This window comes from Phyllobates terribilis, unplaced genomic scaffold, assembly GCF_046119375.1.
Source record: "Phyllobates terribilis strain yellow unplaced genomic scaffold, ASM4611937v1 Scaffold_3__8_contigs__length_932513732, whole genome shotgun sequence".
Classification (NCBI taxonomy): domain Eukaryota; kingdom Metazoa; phylum Chordata; class Amphibia; order Anura; family Dendrobatidae; genus Phyllobates; species Phyllobates terribilis.
Genome location: NW_027362763.1, coordinates 317116619 through 317137136, shown reverse-complemented (window position 1 = coordinate 317137136; position 20518 = coordinate 317116619). Strand labels below are relative to the sequence as shown.

The 20518-nt window shown below is 46.6% G+C and overlaps 1 protein-coding gene across 3 annotated transcripts in view; it reads right to left on the bottom strand.

The window, feature by feature from the left end:
* XXYLT1 (xyloside xylosyltransferase 1) overlaps window positions 1–16850 on the bottom strand; it is a 353271-nt gene extending 336421 nt beyond the window's left edge. Inside the window, exon 1 of one of the 3 annotated variants that reach the window (XM_073675044.1) lies at window positions 16239–16850. In XM_073675044.1, coding sequence (XP_073531145.1) covers window positions 16239–16682 — 444 coding nt within the window. In that variant the 5' untranslated portion in view covers window positions 16683–16850. Of the gene's footprint in view, window positions 1–14334; window positions 14344–14375; window positions 14401–16238 lie in introns of those variants that run through there. The other 2 variants (XM_073675045.1, XM_073675046.1) reach the window with 2 other exon arrangements.
* Between the last annotated feature and the right edge of the window lie 3668 nt (window positions 16851–20518).

Genomic DNA, 20518 nt, shown 5'->3' with positions numbered 1-20518 from the left:
AGAGCGCAAAAAACTTTTTTTTTTCATTTGCTAATATGACAGTGCAAGCTGTGTTAGCCGTTTGTAATTTTTTGGTGGATGAACTTCAGCTTTATGCACAGTGAAACAAATAAATATTTTTTTGCTGTTGCTAGTCACAGTCCACCAAAGATTTTTTTGTGTTGCAGACGTGTTACACTCTGCTATAAGCCACCTAGTGCTTTTAGTGGCGGTGAAATTTAACTGTTTTCAGAGTATAAAAAATATATTTTTTCTGTTGCTAGTCACAGTCCACCAAAGGTTTTTTGGTGTCACAAATGTGATACACTTTGCTAAAAGCCACATACTATTTTAGTGGCGATGAAATTCAGCTGTATGCAGAGCTTATGCAGAGTAAATAAATCTATTTTTTACTATGACTAATGTGATACAGCAGGCTAGATCTGAGTATGAAATATCTTGGAACATATATTCTATGTTATAAAGGCCTCATCCACAGTCAAAAAATACTTTCTTTGATTCCTAAAGTTATACATCTGGGGATATCTCAGTTTGAATTAGTTTGGAGAATATCTCGAATGTTATACAGGCCTCATCCACAATAAAAAATACTTTCTTCTGTTACTAATGAGATACAGTATTACTAATGTGATACAGTAGGGGACATCTCAGTCTGAAATTGTTTGTAGCATATCTCCTATGTTATACAGGCTTCATTCACACTAAAAAAATATTTTGTTCTGTTACTAACGTCATACACTAGGGGACATCTCAGAGTGCCAAGGGAGGGTGGTTCACTGCGATCAAGGGGCATTGGCGATAGCAGAAAAACTAATAGTGAAGGCGAGGAACAAATGGAAGAGGAAGAGGTGATGGGCAAGCAACAGTCAGAACATGAAAAGGATAATCATCTCCTCCCTGTTTGTGTTTGGCGGGTGGGGAAGGAGGAAACAAGCATCAGAATTACCCAGGCAATAACACAGCATGGGCTTGAACCTAAGGAAAGAGGCCGACATATGACTGTGTTCTTGCTGCACTATCTGTAACATGATCCCCGTATAGTTATGATTCAAAATAGTGCTGATGACTGGGTTGCCACTCTGTTAAATCCATGTTATAAGAGTAAATGTTGCCAGATCCTTCCTGCCCTGGAAAGGCACGCGCGAATGATGGAGCATCAAAAAACAAGCTTTTACACAACCTTAACATAGGTTTTTCCCAAGCCAGCAGTGAGACACACAGAGTTCATCGCAGCTAGGTCTACACTTCCAACCTCCGGCACGTCAATTAGTCAACGCCAAAATATTAGCAGCAGCAGTAGTGTAAGTGGCAGAAGCAATTTCTGTGAGTCCTTTCACACATTTTTTAGACCAGCTCGTGCACCTGCACAACAGAGTACAAGTTTGACACGTGGTGAACGACTGGAGAGGATGGTCTCCATCTACTGGGTTGGCTGTAGGGGAAGAGGTGTCGTTCCTAATTGTACAATTTCTACTGTACTGAAATTGATGCCACTTTGTTGGTGTCTGCCAGTAATTTTTGGAAATGTGGGAAATCCTGATTGGGTCTCCATCTATTGGGTTGGCTGTAGTGGAAGATGTGTCGGTCCCCATTATAATACTTAAACGCTAGTGAAATTCATGCCACTTTGGTGGTTTTAGGCCCTCATTTTTTTAAATGTGAACACTCCTGTTTGTGTCTCCATCTATTGGGTTGGCTGTAGTGGAAGAGCTTTCGGTCTCCATTAAACTACTTCTACTCTGGTGAAATTGATGCCACTTTGCTGGTGTCTGCCACTATTTTTTGGAAATGTGAGGAATCCTGATTGGGTTTCCATCTATTGGGTTTGGCTGTAGAGGAAGAGGTTTCTGTCTCCATTAAACTTCTTCTACTCTAGTTAAATTGATGCCACTTTGATGGTGTTAAGCCCTAATTTAGGGAAATGTGAACACTCCTGGTTAGGTCTCCATCTCCTGGGTTTGTCGTAGTGGAAGAGGTTTAGGTCTCCACCTATTTGTATAGTTATACTGTAGTGAAATTAATTATTTGGTGCAGATATTGTTCTCCACAAAGGGGTACACAAACATGATTAACTCAAAATTGGTTTTCAATAAACAACCATCAGTTGCCCCATTAAATGCATCTGCTGCTTCTTCCTCCTCCTCTGTTACCGTGGCAAGTATTGTCACGCAGGTCTCCGACCGCAGAACCTACGGTTGTATAACTCGCGCCAGTCAGGCTGAGTGAGAGCCTGTCAGCTGTAACAGAAACCGACATGCCTGCTGTGTTTGTTTCACTGAGCACACCTCATGTTTCTCAATCCACCGTAACATCTCCGCCTGCACCTCACTCACAGTCTAGCAGTTTGTCTGTTTCACTGTACTCCGTCCTCTCTCAGCACTGCAGCCAGCCTCGGTCCCGCAGTTGTGTTCAAGTAAAAGATTGTTTACTCCTACAGATGACAAAGCTAAGAGGTTGAACTCCACCATTTCCAATCTGTAGGCCACAGAAATGGTGGTCTTAGGCCCTAATTTTTTTAAATGTGAACAGTTCTGCTTGTGTTTCCATCTGCTGGGTTGGCTGTAGGAGCTGTATCAGTCCCCATTATACTACTTAAACTCTAGTGAAATTGATGCCACTTTGCTGGTGTCTGCCACTAATTTTTGGAAATGTGGGGAATCCTGATAGGGTCTCCATCTACTGGGTTGGCTCTAGGAGAAGAGGTGTCATTCCTAATTGTACAATTTCTACTGTACTGAAGTTGATTCCACTTTGCTGGTGTCTGGCACTAATTTTTGGAAATGTGAAAATCCTGATTGGGTCTCCATCTATTGGGTTTGGCTGTAGTGGAAGAGGTTTCTGACTCCATTAAACTACTTCTACTCTAGTGAAATTGATGCCACTTTGCTGGTGCTAGGTGAATCGGCGAATAACGCAAATTCGGTGATCGTAATCCGAATATTGAAACATTCGCTCATCTCTATTCAGGTTCTCTATTCCGTCCCATCACAGATGTATAATATCCAGCCCCTCAATATGCAGTCTGCCTTTACTAACATTTGTGAAATAATGTGATGTTATAAGAGCTCAATGGATTTTAGCATGGTCCTATAATAGGATGCCACCAACGTAACAATTCAGTTCATGAGATCTCTTCCCTTCTACATATTCCAGAAACAACTGTGAATGGTATTATTGAACAGTGCAAGTGTTAGGAACTACAGCAACTCAGCCACAAAGTGTCAATCCATGTACAGTTAAAGAGCAGGCTCACTGACTGCACAGGCGCAGAGTACATAAAACTCACCCGCTGACTCAATAATTGCAGAGATCCCGGATACCTCTGGCAATAACATCAGCACAAAACTGTATGCCAGTAGTCTCATGATAATCAGCTGCATGCAAGCCTTACATCACCATGCACAATGCCAAGCAGAGGATGGAGCGATACAAAGCACACCGCAAGTGGATTGTGCTGCAGTGTAAAAGTGTTCTGTTGAGTGATGAAACTTGCTTCCTTATTTGTCAGTCACATGACAAGCCAAAGTTTGGCTAATACCACAAGATTGCATTGCATTGTGCCAACTGTACATTTTGATGGAGGAGTGTTAAATGTTTTTGGGTTGAATTTCAGGGGCTGGCATTGGCCCCTTCGCTCGAGTGAAGACAAATCTTAACACTTCAGCATACAAGATATTTTAAACAACTGAATGTTCCAGTTTTTGGGGAAACAGTTTGGGGAAGGCCTTTTCTGTTCCAGTATGAATTTGCCCCACTGCACAAGGAAAATTCCATAAAGGCATGGTTGGGAGAATTTGGTGTGGAAAAACTTGACTGGCTGCACAAAGTCATGACCATGACCACAGTCATGACCATTGAACATCTTTAGTGTGAACTAGAATGGAGATTGCAAGTCCTATCATCCAACATCAATGTCTGACGTCACAAATCCAGGACACAAACAAAGATGTTCTAGAGAGCCTTCTGAGAAGAGTAGAAACAGTTTTATCTGAAAATGGGGGACCAATCCAATATTAATGACTATGAATTTAAAATTGCATGTCGGAAAAGGTTTCTGTAGGTGTAATGTGTAGATGTCCCAATACTTTTGTCCATACAGTGTACCTGAATCTGGCCTCCTGCAGCAGCAATAGGCACCCACCTTAAAGGGTTGGTCCGGTACCTAAAAAGCCCTTTCTAAATATCTATGTTTACACCCTAACCACTTTAGTAATTAGCTTTATTATAAAATACCCTACACTACTCCCTCTGATGCTAATCCCTAATATTTTTTTACTGCACTTGTGACATTTTGCTTGAGAAGAGTCTTCAAACAGGACATCACAGGAGGCTGTGGCTTTACTCACTTTCCTGCAGCTTCTGTCACCCAGCCGGGAAAAGGACGTCATCAGGAGGCAGCACTGCAGTCACTTACTAAAAGTTTCTTGCATTGCTGCACCTTGTACTTGGAGCTCGCCCATACAACAGTACTTGGCACCCACCTTATACTGAATGCTAGAATCTTGCAGCAGTAACAGACTCCTGTCTTATACTGGATGCTAGATTCCTGCAGCAGCAATAGGCACCCGCCTTATACTGGATGCTAGCTTCCTACAGCAGTAATAGGCACACGCCTTATACTGGATGCTAGCTTCCTACAGCAGTCATAGGCACACGTCTTATACTGGATGCTAGCTTCCTACAGCAGTCATAGGCACACGCCTTATACTGGATGCTAGCTTCCTACAGCAGTCATAGGCACACGCCTTATACTGGATGCTAGCTTCCTACAGCAGTATTAGGCACATGCCTTATACTGGATGCTAGTTTCACAGGTGTGTCAGAAGTGACAAACAGTCAGCCTGCAGGAGATCTCGTCGTTTGGCATTACAGACTTCTTAGAAGCTGTATCTCTAGGACCCAGCGGCTACCTTCCTCTGGCTAATTAACACCCTGGCCTGGGTGTATAAATACCTGCTGTGTGCCAGAGGGAGGTACCGGCGATATTCATTACTCATTGTGAAGGCTTGAGCAAGAGCAGTACTTCTTCCTCTTTGGTGCGCATTTGTCTGGAGTCGACTAAAGCTAAGCAATTTTCCCGTTTGTCCCCCCTTGTTGTCTTTACTGTTCAGTGGGGAACGACTAGTGCTCAACCCCTCCCTTCCCTAGTCTGAGCCTAACGCCAGAGAAAGACAGGGCGAAGTACGCGTGCGGCGATTGGTGAAGAACCAATATAGAGAAGTTAGTGGAGACAGGGTGACACTAGATCAGCCTATGAGATCTCCACTTCCCCCCTTTCTCTAGAGTCTGGGCTCCCTTTCACTCTTCCCTTTGTGTTGCACTTAGTCTTTCCCACACCTTGCGTGACAGCTAGCTTCATACAGAAGTAATAGGCGCCCACCTTATACTGGATGCTAGCTTCCAACAGCAGTAATAGGCGCCCCACCTTATACTGGAAGCTAGCTTCCTACAGCAGTCATAGGCGCCCACCTTATACTGGATGCTAGCTTCCTACAGCAGTAATAAGCTCCCACCTTGTACTGGATGCTAGCTTCCTACAGCAGTCATAGGCACCCGCCTTATACTGGATGCTAGCTTCCTGCAGCAGTAATAGGCTCCCACCTTATACTGGATGCAAGCTTCCTATAGCAGTCATAGGCACCCACCTTATACAGGATGCTAGCTTCGTACAACAGTAATAGGCACCCACCTTATACTGGGTGCTAGCTTCCTACAGCAGTAATAGGCACCCACCTTATACCGGGTGCTAGCTTCCTACAGCAGTAAGGCACCCACCTTATACCGGATGCTAGCTTCCTGCAACAGTAATAGGCACCCACCTTATACTTGGAGCTGGTCCATACAGCAGTAATGCGCACCCACCTTATACTTGGAGCTGGTCCATACAGGAGTAATGGGCACCCACTTTATACTGGATGCTAGTTTCCTACAGCAGTAATAGGCATCCGCCTTATACTGGATGCTAGCGTCCTACAGCAATAATAGGCACGCACCTTATACTTGGAGCTGGTGCATACAGCAGTAATGGGCACCCACCTTATACTTGAAGCTGACCTCCTGCAGCAGTAATAGTCAACCACCTTATACTTGGGAGTTGGTCCATACAGTAGTAATAGGCACTTACCTTACACAGTTAGGTCTAGAAATATTTGGACATTGACCAAATCTCCGTGGTTTGGGCTCTACATGCCACTATAGTGGATTTAAAACGAAACAACTCAGATGCAATTGAAGTGTAGACTTTCAGGTTAAAATAAAGGGGTTGAACAAAAATACCATCTGAAACATTTAGGAATTCCAGCCATTTTTCTACATCACCTCATCATTTCAGGGGCTCAAAAGTAATTGGACAAAGTAACTTAACCAAAAATAAAATATTAATTTTTAATACTTGGTAGACAATCCTTTGCAGGCAATGACTGCCGTAAGTCTGGAAGCCATGGACATAAGCAAACTCTGGGTTTCCTCCTTGGTGATGCTTTGCCAGGCCTTTACTGCAGATGTAGTTATTGCTGGTTTGTGGGTCATTCTACCTTAAGGTTTCTCTTAACCCCTTCACAACATGACCATTTCCCATTTTTTTTGTTTCAGTTTATTCCTCCCCTTCTTCCAAGAGTCATAACTTTTTTATATTTCCGCCAATATAGCCAGAAGGGCTTGTATTTTGAAGGACGAGTTGAACTTTTGAATGGCGCCATTGATATTACCATGTAGTGTACTGGAAATCTGGAAAAAATTACAAGTGCGGTGAAATTGCAAAATAAAAAAAAAAAGTGCAATTCCACAATTGTTTTTTATTGACCATGTTCACGATATGAAAACTTGTGGAACCACCAAAAGATGGAGTAACCATAAACCACCAAACATCAATTAAAAAATATGCATTTATTGAAGCAATTTAAAGTACGGAATACCAAACATAAAATATCAAGGACTAATAAAGAGAAAACATGAATAATGGAAGAAGCGGCAGAGTCCAGTATAAAGTATGGGAAAAACACGTAGGAGCTTCAACATATGCGCTAAGATTATTAAATAAGATTGATTTTTCAATTTAATGAGAAATCGAAGTGCTTGCAGAGACCCCCTGTACATAAAAGTAAACAAAATTAATATACAAAACGACTAAGATGAAAGTGCTTACCCATAGTGACCTAGGAACAAGAATGCCCTCCTCGCTGCCCTGACATGTGTTTCGCATAGCTGCTTTCTCAAGGGGAAGTGCCAATGAAAACAGAAAAGTCATTATCTCAGTAAATTAGAATAGTTTATAACAGCTTGAAAAATGTTTTTAAAATCCAAAATGTTGGCCTACTGAAATGTATGTTCAGTAAATGCACTTACTTGGTCGGGGCTCCTTTTGCATCAATGCAGTGTGGCATGCAGGTAATCAGCCCATGGCACTGCTGATGTGTTATGGAAGCCCAGGTTGCTTTGATAGCAGCCTTCAGCTCGTCTGCATTGTTGGGTCTGGTGTCGCTCATCTTCCTCTTGACAATACTCCATAGATTCTCTAAGGGCTTAAGGTCAGGCGAGTTTGCTGGCCAATCAAGCACAGTGATACTGTTGTTTTTAAACCAGGTATTGGTACATTTAGCAGTGTGGACAGGTGCCAATTCCTGCTGGAGAATGACATTTTCATCTCCAAAAAGCTTGGCAGAGGGAAGCATGAAGTGCTCTAAAATTTCCTGGTAGACGGCTGCGCTGACTTTGGTCTTGATAAAACACAGTGGACCTACACCAGTAGATGACATGGCTCCCCAAACAATCACTGATTGTGGAAACTTCACACTAGACCTCAAGCAGCTTGGATTGTGTGCCTCTCCACTCTTACTCCAGACTCTGGGACCTTGATTTCCAGATGAAAATTGGAACTCTGGGACGTTGTGGAGTGTGTCAAGGACTGCCTTCTGGACATCTGTCAATTCAGCAGTCTTCCCCACGATTGTGGAAACTACTGAAACAGACTAAGGGACCTTTTTACACGCTTAGGAAGCCTTCGCAGGTGTTTTTTGTTAATTATTCTAATTTACTGAGATAATGACTTGTGTTTTCATTGGCTGTAAGCCATAATCAACATTAACAGAAATAAACACTTGAAATAGATCACCGTTTGTAATGAATCTATATAATATACGAGTTTCACTTTTTGTATTGAAGAACTGAAATAAATTAACTTTTTGATGATATTCTAATTTAGTGAGATGCACCTGTATATACACTGCTCAAAAAAAATAAAGGGAACACTCAAATAACACATCCTAGATCTGAATGAATGAAATATTCTCACACAAAAATCATCAATGGAAATCAAATTTATTAACCAATGGAGGCCTGGATTTGGAGTCACCCCCAAAATTAAAAGTGGAAAAACACACTACAGGCTGATCCAACTTTGATGTAATGTCCTTAAAACAAGTCAAAATGAGGCTCAGTATTGTGTGTGGCCTTCACGTGCCTGTATGACCTCCCTACAAGACCTGGACATGCTCCTGATGAGGTTGCGGATGGTCTCCTGTGGGATCTCCTCCCAGACCTGGACTAAAGCATCCGCCAACTCCTGGACAGTCTGTGGTGCAACGTGGTGGATGGAGCGAGACAGGATGTCCCAGATGTGCTCAATCGGATTCAGGTCTGGGGAACGGGCGGGCCAGTCTGTAGCTTCAATGCTTTCATCTTGCAGGAACTGCTGACACACTCCAGCCACATGAGGTCTGGCACTGTCCTGCATTAGGAGGAACCCAGGGCCAACCGCACCAGCAGATGGTCTCACAAGGGGTCTGAGGATCTCATCTCGGTACCTAATGGCAGTCAGGCTACCTCTGCCGAGCACATGGAGGGCTGTGCAGCCCTCCAAAGAAGTGTCACCCCACACCATTACTGACCCACTGCCAAACCGGTCATGCTGAACGATGTTGCAGGCAGCAGATCGCTCTCCACAGCGTCTCCAGACTCTGTCACATGTGCTCAGTGCGAACCTGCTTTCATCTGTGAAGAGCACAGGGCGCCAGTAGCGACTTTGCCAATCCTGGTGTTCTGTGGCAAATGCCAAGCGTTCTGTACGGTGTTGGGCTGTGAGCACAACCCTTATCTGTAGACGTCGGGCCCTCATACCACCCTCATGGAGTCGGTTTCTAACTGTTTGTGCAGACACATGTGCATTTGTGGCCAGCTGGAGGTCACTATGCAGGGCTCTGCCAGTGCTCCTCCTGTTCCTCCTTGCACAAAGGCGGAGGTTGCGGTCCTGCTGCTGGCTTGTTGTCCTTCTACGGCCCCCTCCACGTCTCCTGGTAGCGCCTCCAGCCTTTGGACACTACGGTGATAGACACAGCAAACCTTCTTGCCACAGCTCGCGTTGATGTGCCATCGTGGATGAGCTGCACTACCTGAGCAACTTCTGTGGGTTGTAGAGTCCGTCTCATGCTACCACGAGTGTGAAAGCACAACCAACATTCAAAAGTGACCAAAACATCAGCCAAAAAGCATTGGTACTAAGATGTGGTCTGTGGTCCCCACCTGCAGAACCACTCCTTTATTGAGTGTGTCTTGGTAATCGCTAATAATTTCCATCTATTGTCTATTCCATTTGCACAACAGCATGTGAAATTGATTGTCAATCAGTGTTGCTTCCTAAGTGGACAGTTTGATTTACTTGGAGTTATATTCTGTTTAATGTGTTCCCTTTATTTTTTTGAGCAGTGTATAATACCAGTATAAGAGGAAAAAAGTGCATAGTACCAAGTAAACAAAGTAATGCTGATGATTGCAGCTGTCGAACAGTGTGAGATGTAAGTACACCATGTATATAACAAAATAATAAATACCAACTAGAATAAAGAGAAAAATAAAGAATGTTGATTGGTAAACAAATGAAGCTAGTGATAGGAATCAAGTGAAAATACTGAAAATGTGTGAAAAAAAGACGGAGAATGAAAGAGAAAAATTAAAATATATATATAAAAAAAAGAAGGGAAAACAAGGGAAAGTATATATCCATCAAATGTACACGTATAATATTGAAAATATATGTATATTTTATATGTACATATTCACACATACATTTATCTCTAAATAGATGTTAATAGTAAAAAAAAATATATAAAAAATACAAATCAAGAAAAAAAATAAAATCGACATAACGTGTAGATGATCAGATAAATAGACCACCCAATGTTCCCCTCAAGGCAACACCTCCCACCCTCCATTTCCCCTGATATCACTTCTTATAAAAGCCAGTGTCATGAAGTCAAACAGGTCTTTGATGTATGGATTCAAGAAATGTCCAGAAAAAAAAAATGAAGATGATCCCAACAATAAATGCATACTTGGACTTCCAAGACAGCTGATCCGACCAACATAAGGTATGAATAAAAACTAAAAACAAGAGAAGTCAAATTAAAATTACAGATCAAGTTGTAGAGAAAATATTACTGAGGTAAGTACCAGAATAAACGGGAACATTTGATGAATGGACATTTCTTGAATCCATACATCAAAGACTTGTTTGACTTCATTAGGTTGTGACTTTTATAAGAACGGATAACTGCGCCCCCGAACTAACTGACACTCGCTCTGCATTGGGGCCGGCTGTCAGTCAGGGACGGGGCGTGATTACAGCCGACATTCTGTATACTCAGAGCATTGACTGAACCGAAGCTGCCCCATGGCTTAAACAGGAACGCTGCGGGGGGAATAAAGTTCTTTTTCACCTCACAGTGTTCGGATATGTGCAGGCGCCAGGCAGCATAATAATGATGTTAACCTGCAGATTAACCATATATCTGCAGGTTAATAGCGTTATTTCTGGCGATAAGGTTCCTATTAAAAGATGTGCAAAAATAATAATACATAGATAAATAGATATCTGGCAAATATATAACTCCACAACCACAGAAGCTATTATAAGGTTGCACACGTTAGTAACCTGGCATGTGGAGCTTATTGTCCAGCTTTGTAAAAACCAAATAAATAACTAGAAAAAAATTGCGAGGGGTCCCCCACTATTTCTCATAACCAGCCAAGGTAAAGCAGACAGCTGTGAGCTGATATCTGGCTGGGAAGGCCCCTGGTTATTGGATCCTTCCGAGCCTAAAAATACTAGCACGCAGCGGTCACAGAAGTGGCACATCACATGAGATGTGCCAACTCTCGCACTTTACCAGGCTCTTCTTGAGTGCCCTGGTGTTTTGGCAATCGGGGTAATATTTTTTCGGGTTGATGTCAGCTGTGTAATGTCAGCTGGAATCAAGCCCTGGGGTTAGTAATGGAGAGGCGTCTATCAGACACCCCCATTACTAGCCCAGTAATAAAAAGGAAAAACACAAAAATACTTTATTTCAATAAACACCGAATCTAACAAAAAGTGTATGGAGTTCTGACGCTCCACAGACTTTACCAACAGCCACTCCCATGGGAGTGGTGAATATTCATGGCCCTTAATAGCAGGCACGCTGACCGCAGCAGGAGTCGCGCTGTGGCTACAGTGTGCGCGCTATTAGGGAGATTGAATGGTCACTGCTCCCCACGCACGCAGTCCCGGCGTGGGGAGCAGTGACTATTCCGGAACAGAGCTGGACACAGTGATGGAGGAGTGAGGAGAGTATGAAAGTTTTTTGTTATTTTTCTGTGCAGCGTGATGGGGGATCAGGGGGCGCCAAGCATACCTGGATGAAGGGTGCCATACATACCGGGATAAGGCATGAGGGGGGCCATACATACAGGGATGAAAGGGGCCATACATTCCAGGAAGAGGAATGAAGGTGCCATACATACCAGGATGGGTGTGAGAGGGGGCCATACATACCAGGATGAAGGGTGCCATACATACCAGGAAGAGGGATGAGGGGGCCATGCATACCAGGATGAGGGATTGGGGTGCCATGCATAACAGGAAGGAGGGGGCCATATATACCAAGATGGGGAATATTAACAGAAATGGGGGACATTACCCCTATAACAGTGCCAGCAGAAGACTCCCTCCCCCTTAACAGGGCATCATGACCATATTTTTTGCTTACATTTTTTTTTTTTCCTTTCTATTTTCGTCCTCTAAAAGCTAGGTGCGTCTTATGGTCCGGTGCGTCTTATAGTCTGAAAAATACAGTAGATAGATACATAGATACACGGACACATTATACTCACCTATGAAGAAGCCTTTTCTTTCTGGGGTTTCAGGACAGCGCTGGGTGGTTGGCACCTGGTCACATGAGGCTGTCATGTGACTTAAAGGTCCTGGCAGGAACTTCAGACTTACCCGATATTGAACAGTGGAGAAAGCTTTCAGCATTATTTTTTCTCCATCATTCAATTTAGTCAGTCTACCTTATGGTAAGATTCTGGTACCTCCAGTCATTCCCTTGCTGCCTCCCTGGCTGGCACTGGGAGTTGCAGAGGCTGGAGCCGGAGATGGGGGTGGATCTGGCAGAGGCTGGGGGTGGTGTCTGTTGTGACATCACCGACTAGACTCTGCCAGACAGGAAAGCTAGTGAGGTTTTCACCAGCTTCTCCAGAATCAAGAAGAGAGGCTTGTCACATGGCATATCTGTATCTAGGCAACGGAGCAGAATGCTGACAGGGAGAAAATTACAAACTATCAACATTCTGCAGCCTAGATACACACGGAGATTATACTAAATGCCTGGATAACCCCTTTAAAGGATGTGAAATGCATGTTCGACGGGGTTGAAATTTTGTGATTGTCCCAGCCATTGCAGAATATTCCACTCTTTGCCTTAAAGGGTTTTTTTTTCCAAGATCAAAAAGTTAAATTCTAAAAATTGTGTCTGACAGTGTACGGAACATACCACATCTCCTGGGCAGAGGAGGAAGCAAAAGACAATACAGACATTACAGCAGGGGATCACATAGGATTCATTTTGTGAGGTAAAATATTGTTTAAAAACAGGCAGTGACATATTTTACCTCACAAAATGAATCCTCTGTGATCCCCTGCTGTAATGTCTGTATTGACTTTTGCTTCCTCCCCTCCCCAGGAGCTGTGGTATGATCAGACCATGTTCCCTACACGGTCAGACACAGCCAATTTTTAAAATTAACTTTTGTTTTTGGGAAAACCCCTTTAAACTCCTGGGTTGCTTTCGCAGTATGTTTTGTCCATCTGTACTGTGAAGAGCCATCCAATCATCCTTGCTACGTTAGGTTGAATCCTCTGTCTTCAGTGACATCAATAAAACACTAGCGACCAGTGCCATTGGAAGCCATTCGCACCAATGCCATCACATCGCCTCCACCATTTTTGCAGAGGATGTCACGTGCTTTGGATCATGAATCATTCCAAGCCTTCTCCATACTTTCTTCTTCCCATCGTTCTAGTACAGGTTGATTTTCGATTAATTTCTCCAAAGACTGCTTTTCCAGAACTGGGCTGGCTTATTAATATGGTGTTTTTTTTTCGTAATGTGTAATCTGACCTTTCTATACTTAAGGCTGATTAATGGTTTGCACTTTGTAGTGAACCATCTGTATTTGCTGTCATGAAGTCTTCACGTTTTGGTAGATTTAAGATACCGAAACACCAACTTCATGGAGAGTGTTCTTCACTTGGGTGGGTGTTGTGAAGGGGTTTTTCATCATCATGGAAAGGATTCTGCGATCATCCACCACTGTTAACTTCCGAAGACATTCAGGCCTTTTTTGAGTTCCCAAGCTCACCGGTGCACGTTTATATTTTTGCACAATGTACCACACCGTTGATTTGGCCACTCCTAGTATCTCTGATGGATTTTTTTTTTTTTTTTTTTTTTTTTTTTTTTTTTTTTTTTAAGCCTAACGATGGTCTGTTTCTCTTCCTTTGACCACATATTGTGTGTTCATAGAAATAGCGTTCAAATGCAAATGCCACACCTGGAATCAGCTCCCAACCTTTTACCTGCTTGATTGATGGATTAATGAGGGAATAGTCCATAAAGCCCATTAAAAACATTAGAAATAGCTGTCAAATTACTTTTGGTCCCTTCAAAGAGGCAGCTGCGTCTTAGAGCTGTAATTCTTAAAACCTTACTCCAATCAGGATGTGAATAACCTCAAATTAAAGCTGCGAGTCTGCACATTAATTCCATATTGATTACATAACCCTCTGGTAAACAGATAAAATGCCAAAAATTGTGTCACGGTCCAAATATTTCTGGACCTAATGGTATGTGGTGCTAGCCCCCCCAGCAGCAATAATAGTCACCCACCTTATAGTTAGAGCTGGCACATACAGCAATATTAGGCACACAGCTTGTACTTCAAGTACTGTCCTTTTTCAGCAGTAATAGCACTGCACCCACCATTACTTGGAGCTGGCCTAATACAGCAGTAATGGGCACCCACCTTATATTTGAAGCTTACCTGCAGCAGTAATGGGCACCCACCTTATATTTGAAGCTGGCCTCCTGCAGCAGTAATGGGCACCCACCTTATATTTGAAGCTGGCCTCCTGCAGCAGTAATGGGCACCCACCTTGTACTTGAAGCAGTAATGGGCACCCACCTTATATTTGAAGCTGGCCTCCTGCAGCAGTAATGGGCACCCACCTTGTACTTGAAGCTTACCTGCAGCAGTAATGGGCACCCACCTTATATTTGAAGCTGGCCTCCTGCAGCAGTAATGGGCACCCACCTTCTACTTGAAGCTTACCTGCAGCAGTAATGGGCACCCACCTAGTACTTGAAGCTGGCCTCCTGCAGCAGTAATGGGCACCCACCTTATATTTGAAGCTTACCTGCAGCAGTAATGGGCACCCACCTAGTACTTGAAGCTGGTCTCCTGCAGCAGTAATGGGCACCCACCTTATATTTGAAGCTTACCTGCAGCAGTAATGGGCACCCACCTTATATTTGAAGCTGGCCTCCTGCAGCAGTAATGGGCACCCACCTTATATTTGAAGCTGGCCTCCTGCAGCAGTAATGGGCACCCACCTTATATTTGAAGCTGGCCTCCTGCAGCAGTAATGGGCACCCACCTTATATTTGAAGCTGGCCTCCTGCAGCAGTAATGGGCACCCACCTTATATTTGAAGCTGGCCTCCTGCAGCAGTAATGGGCACCCACCTTATATTTGAAGCTGGCCTCCTGCAGCAGTAATGGGCACCCACCTTATATTTGAAGCTGGCCTCCTGCAGCAGTAATGGGCACCCACCTTATATTTGAAGCTGGCCTCCTGCAGCAGTAATGGGCACCCACCTTATATTTGAAGCTGGCCTCCTGCAGCAGTAATGGGCACCCACCTTATATTTGAAGCTGGCCTCCTGCAGCAGTAATGGGCACCCACCTTATATTTGAAGCTGGCCTCCTGCAGCAGTAATGGGCACCCACCTTATATTTGAAGCTGGCCCCCTGCAGCAGTAATGGGCACCCACCTTATATTTGAAGCTTACCTGCAGCAGTAATGGGCACCCACCTTATATTTGAAGCTGGCCTCCTGCAGCAGTAATGGGCACCCACCTTATATTTGAAGCTGGCCTCCTGCAGCAGTAATGGGCACCCACCTTATATTTGAAGCTGGCCTCCTGCAGCAGTAATGGGCACCCACCTTATATTTGAAGCTGGCCTCCTGCAGCAGTAATGGGCACCCACCTTATATTTGAAGCTGGCCTCCTGCAGCAGTAGTGGGCACCCACCTTATATTTGAAGCTGGCCTCCTGCAGCAGTAATGGGCACCCACCTTATATTTGAAGCTGGCCTCCTGCAGCAGTAATGGGCACCCACCTTATATTTGAAGCTGGCCCCCTGCAGCAGTAATGGGCACCCACCTTATATTTGAAGCTGGCCTCCTGCAGCAGTAATGGGCACCCACCTTATATTTGAAGCTGGCCTCCTGCAGCAGTAATGGGCACCCACCTTATATTTGAAGCTGGCCTCCTGCAGCAGTAATGGGCACCCACCTTATATTTGAAGCTGGCCTCCTGCAGCAGTAATGGGCACCCACCTTATATTTGAAGCTGGCCTCCTGCAGCAGTAATGGGCACCCACCTTATATTTGAAGCTGGCCTCCTGCAGCAGTAATGGGCACCCACCTTATATTTGAAGCTGGCCTCCTGCAGCAGTAATGGGCACCCACCTTATATTTGAAGCTGGCCTCCTGCAGCAGTAATGGGCACCCACCTTATATTTGAAGCTGGCCTCCTGCAGCAGTAATGGGCACCCACCTTATATTTGAAGCTGGCCTCCTGCAGCAGTAATGGGCACCCACCTTATATTTGAAGCTGGCCTCCTGCAGCAGTAATGGGCACCCACCTTATATTTGAAGCTGGCCTCCTGCAGCAGGTCCCTCAGGACATTTTTGCCGATCTCTTTACTTGACTCGTCCGCTATGAAGTGCAGGCTGAGCACCTCGCTGCTCTCGAACTTGCCGTACCGGACCATGGAGCGCAGCGCCGCTTGGAACTTGTCCCTGAGCCCCGGGCTCCTGTCCACCTTGGTGAACATAACGAGCAGGTGGTAGTCCTGCACCCCGCGGCTCTCCAGGTTCTTGCTCTTCCCTTCACCGAGCTTCAATTCTGCAGAAGACGCCGGCAGCAGCAGCAGCTCCTCTGTGCCGGGGATGGCGCTGTGCACGGCGCTGGTTTCCTTCATCCTCCGAGTGGCGCTGGAGAAATTCTCTCTGCCCGAGCCCAGGTAATAGAAGGCGAACACTGCCAGGGCGGCGAGCAGCAGCAGCACAGCCTGATAGGACCTCATAGCGACGACCCTGCCGCCAGCTGCTCGTCACTCATCACACTGCACACCAGCGTCTCCAACCATCGTTCCACAGTGTCGCCGCCGAGCAACAGGGGGAAGCCATGCTGGACGGGCTGGAGGAAACGGAGAGAGAACACACTGGCAGCCAATCAGCGCAGAGCCCGCCTGCTTCCTGCTGGAGCTAGCTCATTTCATTGGTTAGTTTGTCAGGCGGTTGCTGGGACTGCACCTTGATGAGGTTGAAATCTCTTGGCGCTGCTTCTGCACGTCACTCACAGCAGTCACCATGTCTGAGGGGCCACAGAACACACAGCAGCCCCCAGTGTCTGAGGGCCACAGAACACGCAGCAGTCACCATGTCTGAGGGCCACAGAACATGCAGCAGTCACCATGTCTGAGGGGGCCACATAACACACAGCAGTCACCATGTCTGAGGGGGCCACATAACACACAGCACTCCCCATGTCTGAGGGCCACAGAACACGCAGCAGTCCCCATGTCTGAGGGCCACAGAACACGTAGCAGTCCCCATGTCTGAGGGCCACAGAACATGCAGCAGTCACCATGTCTGAGGGGCCACATAACACACAGCAGTCACCATGTCTGAGGGGCCACATAACACACAGCAGTCACCATGTCTGAGGGGCCACATAACACAGCACTCCCCATGTCTGAGGGCCACAGAACATGCAGCAGTCCCCATGTCTGAGGGCCACAGAACATGCAGCAGTCCCCATGTCTGAGGGCCACAGAACATGCAGCAGTCCCCATGTCTGAGGCGCCACAGAACACGCAGCAGTCCCCATGTCTGAGGGCCACAGAACATGCAGCAGTCCCCATGTCTGAGGGCCACAGAACATGCAGCAGTCCCCATGTCTGAGGGGCCACATAACACACAGCAGTCACCATGTCTGAGGGGCCACATAACACACAGCACTCCCCATGTCTGAGGGCCACAGAACACGCAGCAGTCCCCATGTCTGAGGCGCCACAGAACACGTAGCAGTCCCCATATCTGAGGGCCACAGAACATGCAGCAGTCACCATGTCTGAGGGCCACAGAACACAGCAGTCACCATGTCTGAGGGCCACAGAACACAGCAGTCACCATGTCTGAGGGCCACAGAACACGCAGGAGTCACCATGTCTGAGGGCCACAGTACGCACAGCAGTCCCCATATCTGAGGGCCACAGAACACGCAGCAGTCACCATGTCTGAAGGCCACAGAACACAGCAGTCCCCATGTCTGAGGGCCACAGAACACGCAGCAGTCACCATGTCTGAGGCCCACAGAATACGCAGCTGTCACCATGTCTGAGGGCCACAGTACGCACAGCAGTCCCCGTGTCTGAGGGCCACAGAACACGCAGCAGTCACCATGTCTGAGGGCCACACAACACAGCAGTCACCACGTCTGAGGGCCACAGAACACGCAGCAGTCACCATGTCTGAGGGCCACAGAACACGCAGCTGTCACCATGTCTGAGGGCCACAGTACGCACAGCAGTCCCCATGTCTGAGGGCCACAAAACACGCAGCAGTCACCATGTCTGAGGGCCACAGAACACAGCAGTCACCATGTCTGAGGGCCACAGAACACGCAGCTGTCACCATGTCTGAGGGCCACAGTACGCACAGCAGTCCCCATGTCTGAGGGCCACAAAACACGCAGCAGTCACCATGTCTGAGGGCCACAGAACACAGCAGTCACCATGTCTGAGGGCCACAGAACACACAGCATTCACCATATCTGAGGGCCACAGAACACGCGGCAGTCACCATGTCTGAGGGCCACAGAACACGCAGCAGTCACCATGTCTGAGGGCCACAGAACACGCAGCTGTCACCATGTTTGAGGGCCACAGTACGCACAGCAGTCCCCATGTCTGAAGGCCACAGAACACGCAGCAGTCCCCATGTCTGAGGGGCCACAGAACACGCAGCAGTCACGATCAGGGCCGACTCCAGGTTTTTGTGGGCCCTGGGCGAAAGAGTCTCAGTGGGCCCCTTTAACACATACCACGATTCATGATGCACAGATACCACAGAGATATATATATATATATAAATATATATATATATATATATATATATATATATATAGTACAATGCCAAAAATTTCACTTCTTACATTACATGAGTGATATCTATTGTAAATTCTACAATAGCTCAGAAACTGGCGAATCGCTCCATACAGAATACTGGCCCCCATATAACGCTCCATACAGGATACTGGCCCCATATAACGCTCCATACAGGATACTGGCCCCCATATAACGCTCCATACAGAATACTGGCCCCCATATAACGCTCCATGCAGGCTGTGCCCCCACATAATGCTCCATACAGGCTTCTCCCCCCACATAATGCCCCACGCAGGCTGTTCCCCCCCTTATAATGCCCCACGCAGGCTGTTCCCCCTATATAATTCCCCATGCAGGATGTCACTCCCCCTTATAATTCCAAATGCAGGATGTCACCCCCCTTATAATGCCCCATGCATTATGTCACTCCCCCCTTATAATGCCCCATGCAGGATGTCACTCCCCCCCATATAATTCCCCATGCAGGATGTCACTCCCCCCCTTTTAATGCCCCATGCAGGATGTCTCCCCCCCTCCCTTATAATGCCCCATGCAGGATGTCACTTGTCCCCCCCACCATATAATGCTCCATGCCTCCATACATTAAAAAAAAAATCAAATACTCACCTCACTTCTCACCTGCTGCTGCTGCTCCGGACTCCAGCGTCGCCGGCGTCTTCCCGCTCCTGCGCTGTGACGGCTCAGGAGAGAGCGCGGTGGAGAGACGTCACCGCACCCTCTGACCTGAGACTTCACAGTCAGAGGACGCAGAAGAGACTGGAGCTGCTGCGGAGGCACAGGGAGAGGTAAGTATTGTGCCGCCGGCTGCCGAGGCCCTGGGCAAGCGTTGGGGGAGCGGGCGCTGACACCGCTCACAGGTCCATAGCACGGTGGGGTGCCCGACGGTGAGTGCCCTCCCGCCTGCTCAGGGCCCGGCACTTGCCCGGGTGCTGACGCCGGCCCCGCGTCATGATGTCTGAGGGCCCCAGAATACGCAGCAGTCACCATGTCTGAGGGCCACAGAACACACAGCAGTCACCATGTTTGAGGGCCACAGAACAGACAGCAGTCACCATGTCTGAGGGCCACATAGCACACAGTTGTCACCATGTCTGAGGGCCACATAACGTGCAGCAGTCACCATGACTGAGGGCCACATAACACTTAGCAGTCACCATTTCTGAGGGCCACATAACACACAGCAGTCACCATGTCTGAGGGCCACATAACACAGCAGTCACCATGCCTGAGGGCCACATAACGCACAGCAGTCACCATGCCTGAGGGCCACATAGCGCACAGCAGTCACCATGTCTGAGGGCCACCTAGCAGTCAACATGTCTGAGGGCCACAGAACACACAGCAGTCACCATGGCTGAGGGCTACAGAGCACACAGCAGTCACCATGTCTGAGGGCCACATAACACACAGCAGTCACCATGGCTGAGGGCCACAGAACGCGTAGCAGTCACCATGTCTGAGGGCCACATAACGCACAGCGGTCCCTATATAGGAGGGCGACATAACACAGCAGTCGCTATGTCTGAGGATGATATAAAACACAGTAGTCCCCATGTCTAAAGACGACATAACACAGCAGTCCCTATATAGGAGTGCCACATGACACACAGAAGTCACTATGTCTGAGGGAGACAAAACACACAGCAGCCCCTATATAGGAGGATCACATAACGCAAAGCAGTCCCTATATAGGAGGGCCACATAATGCACAGCAGTCGATATGTCTGAGG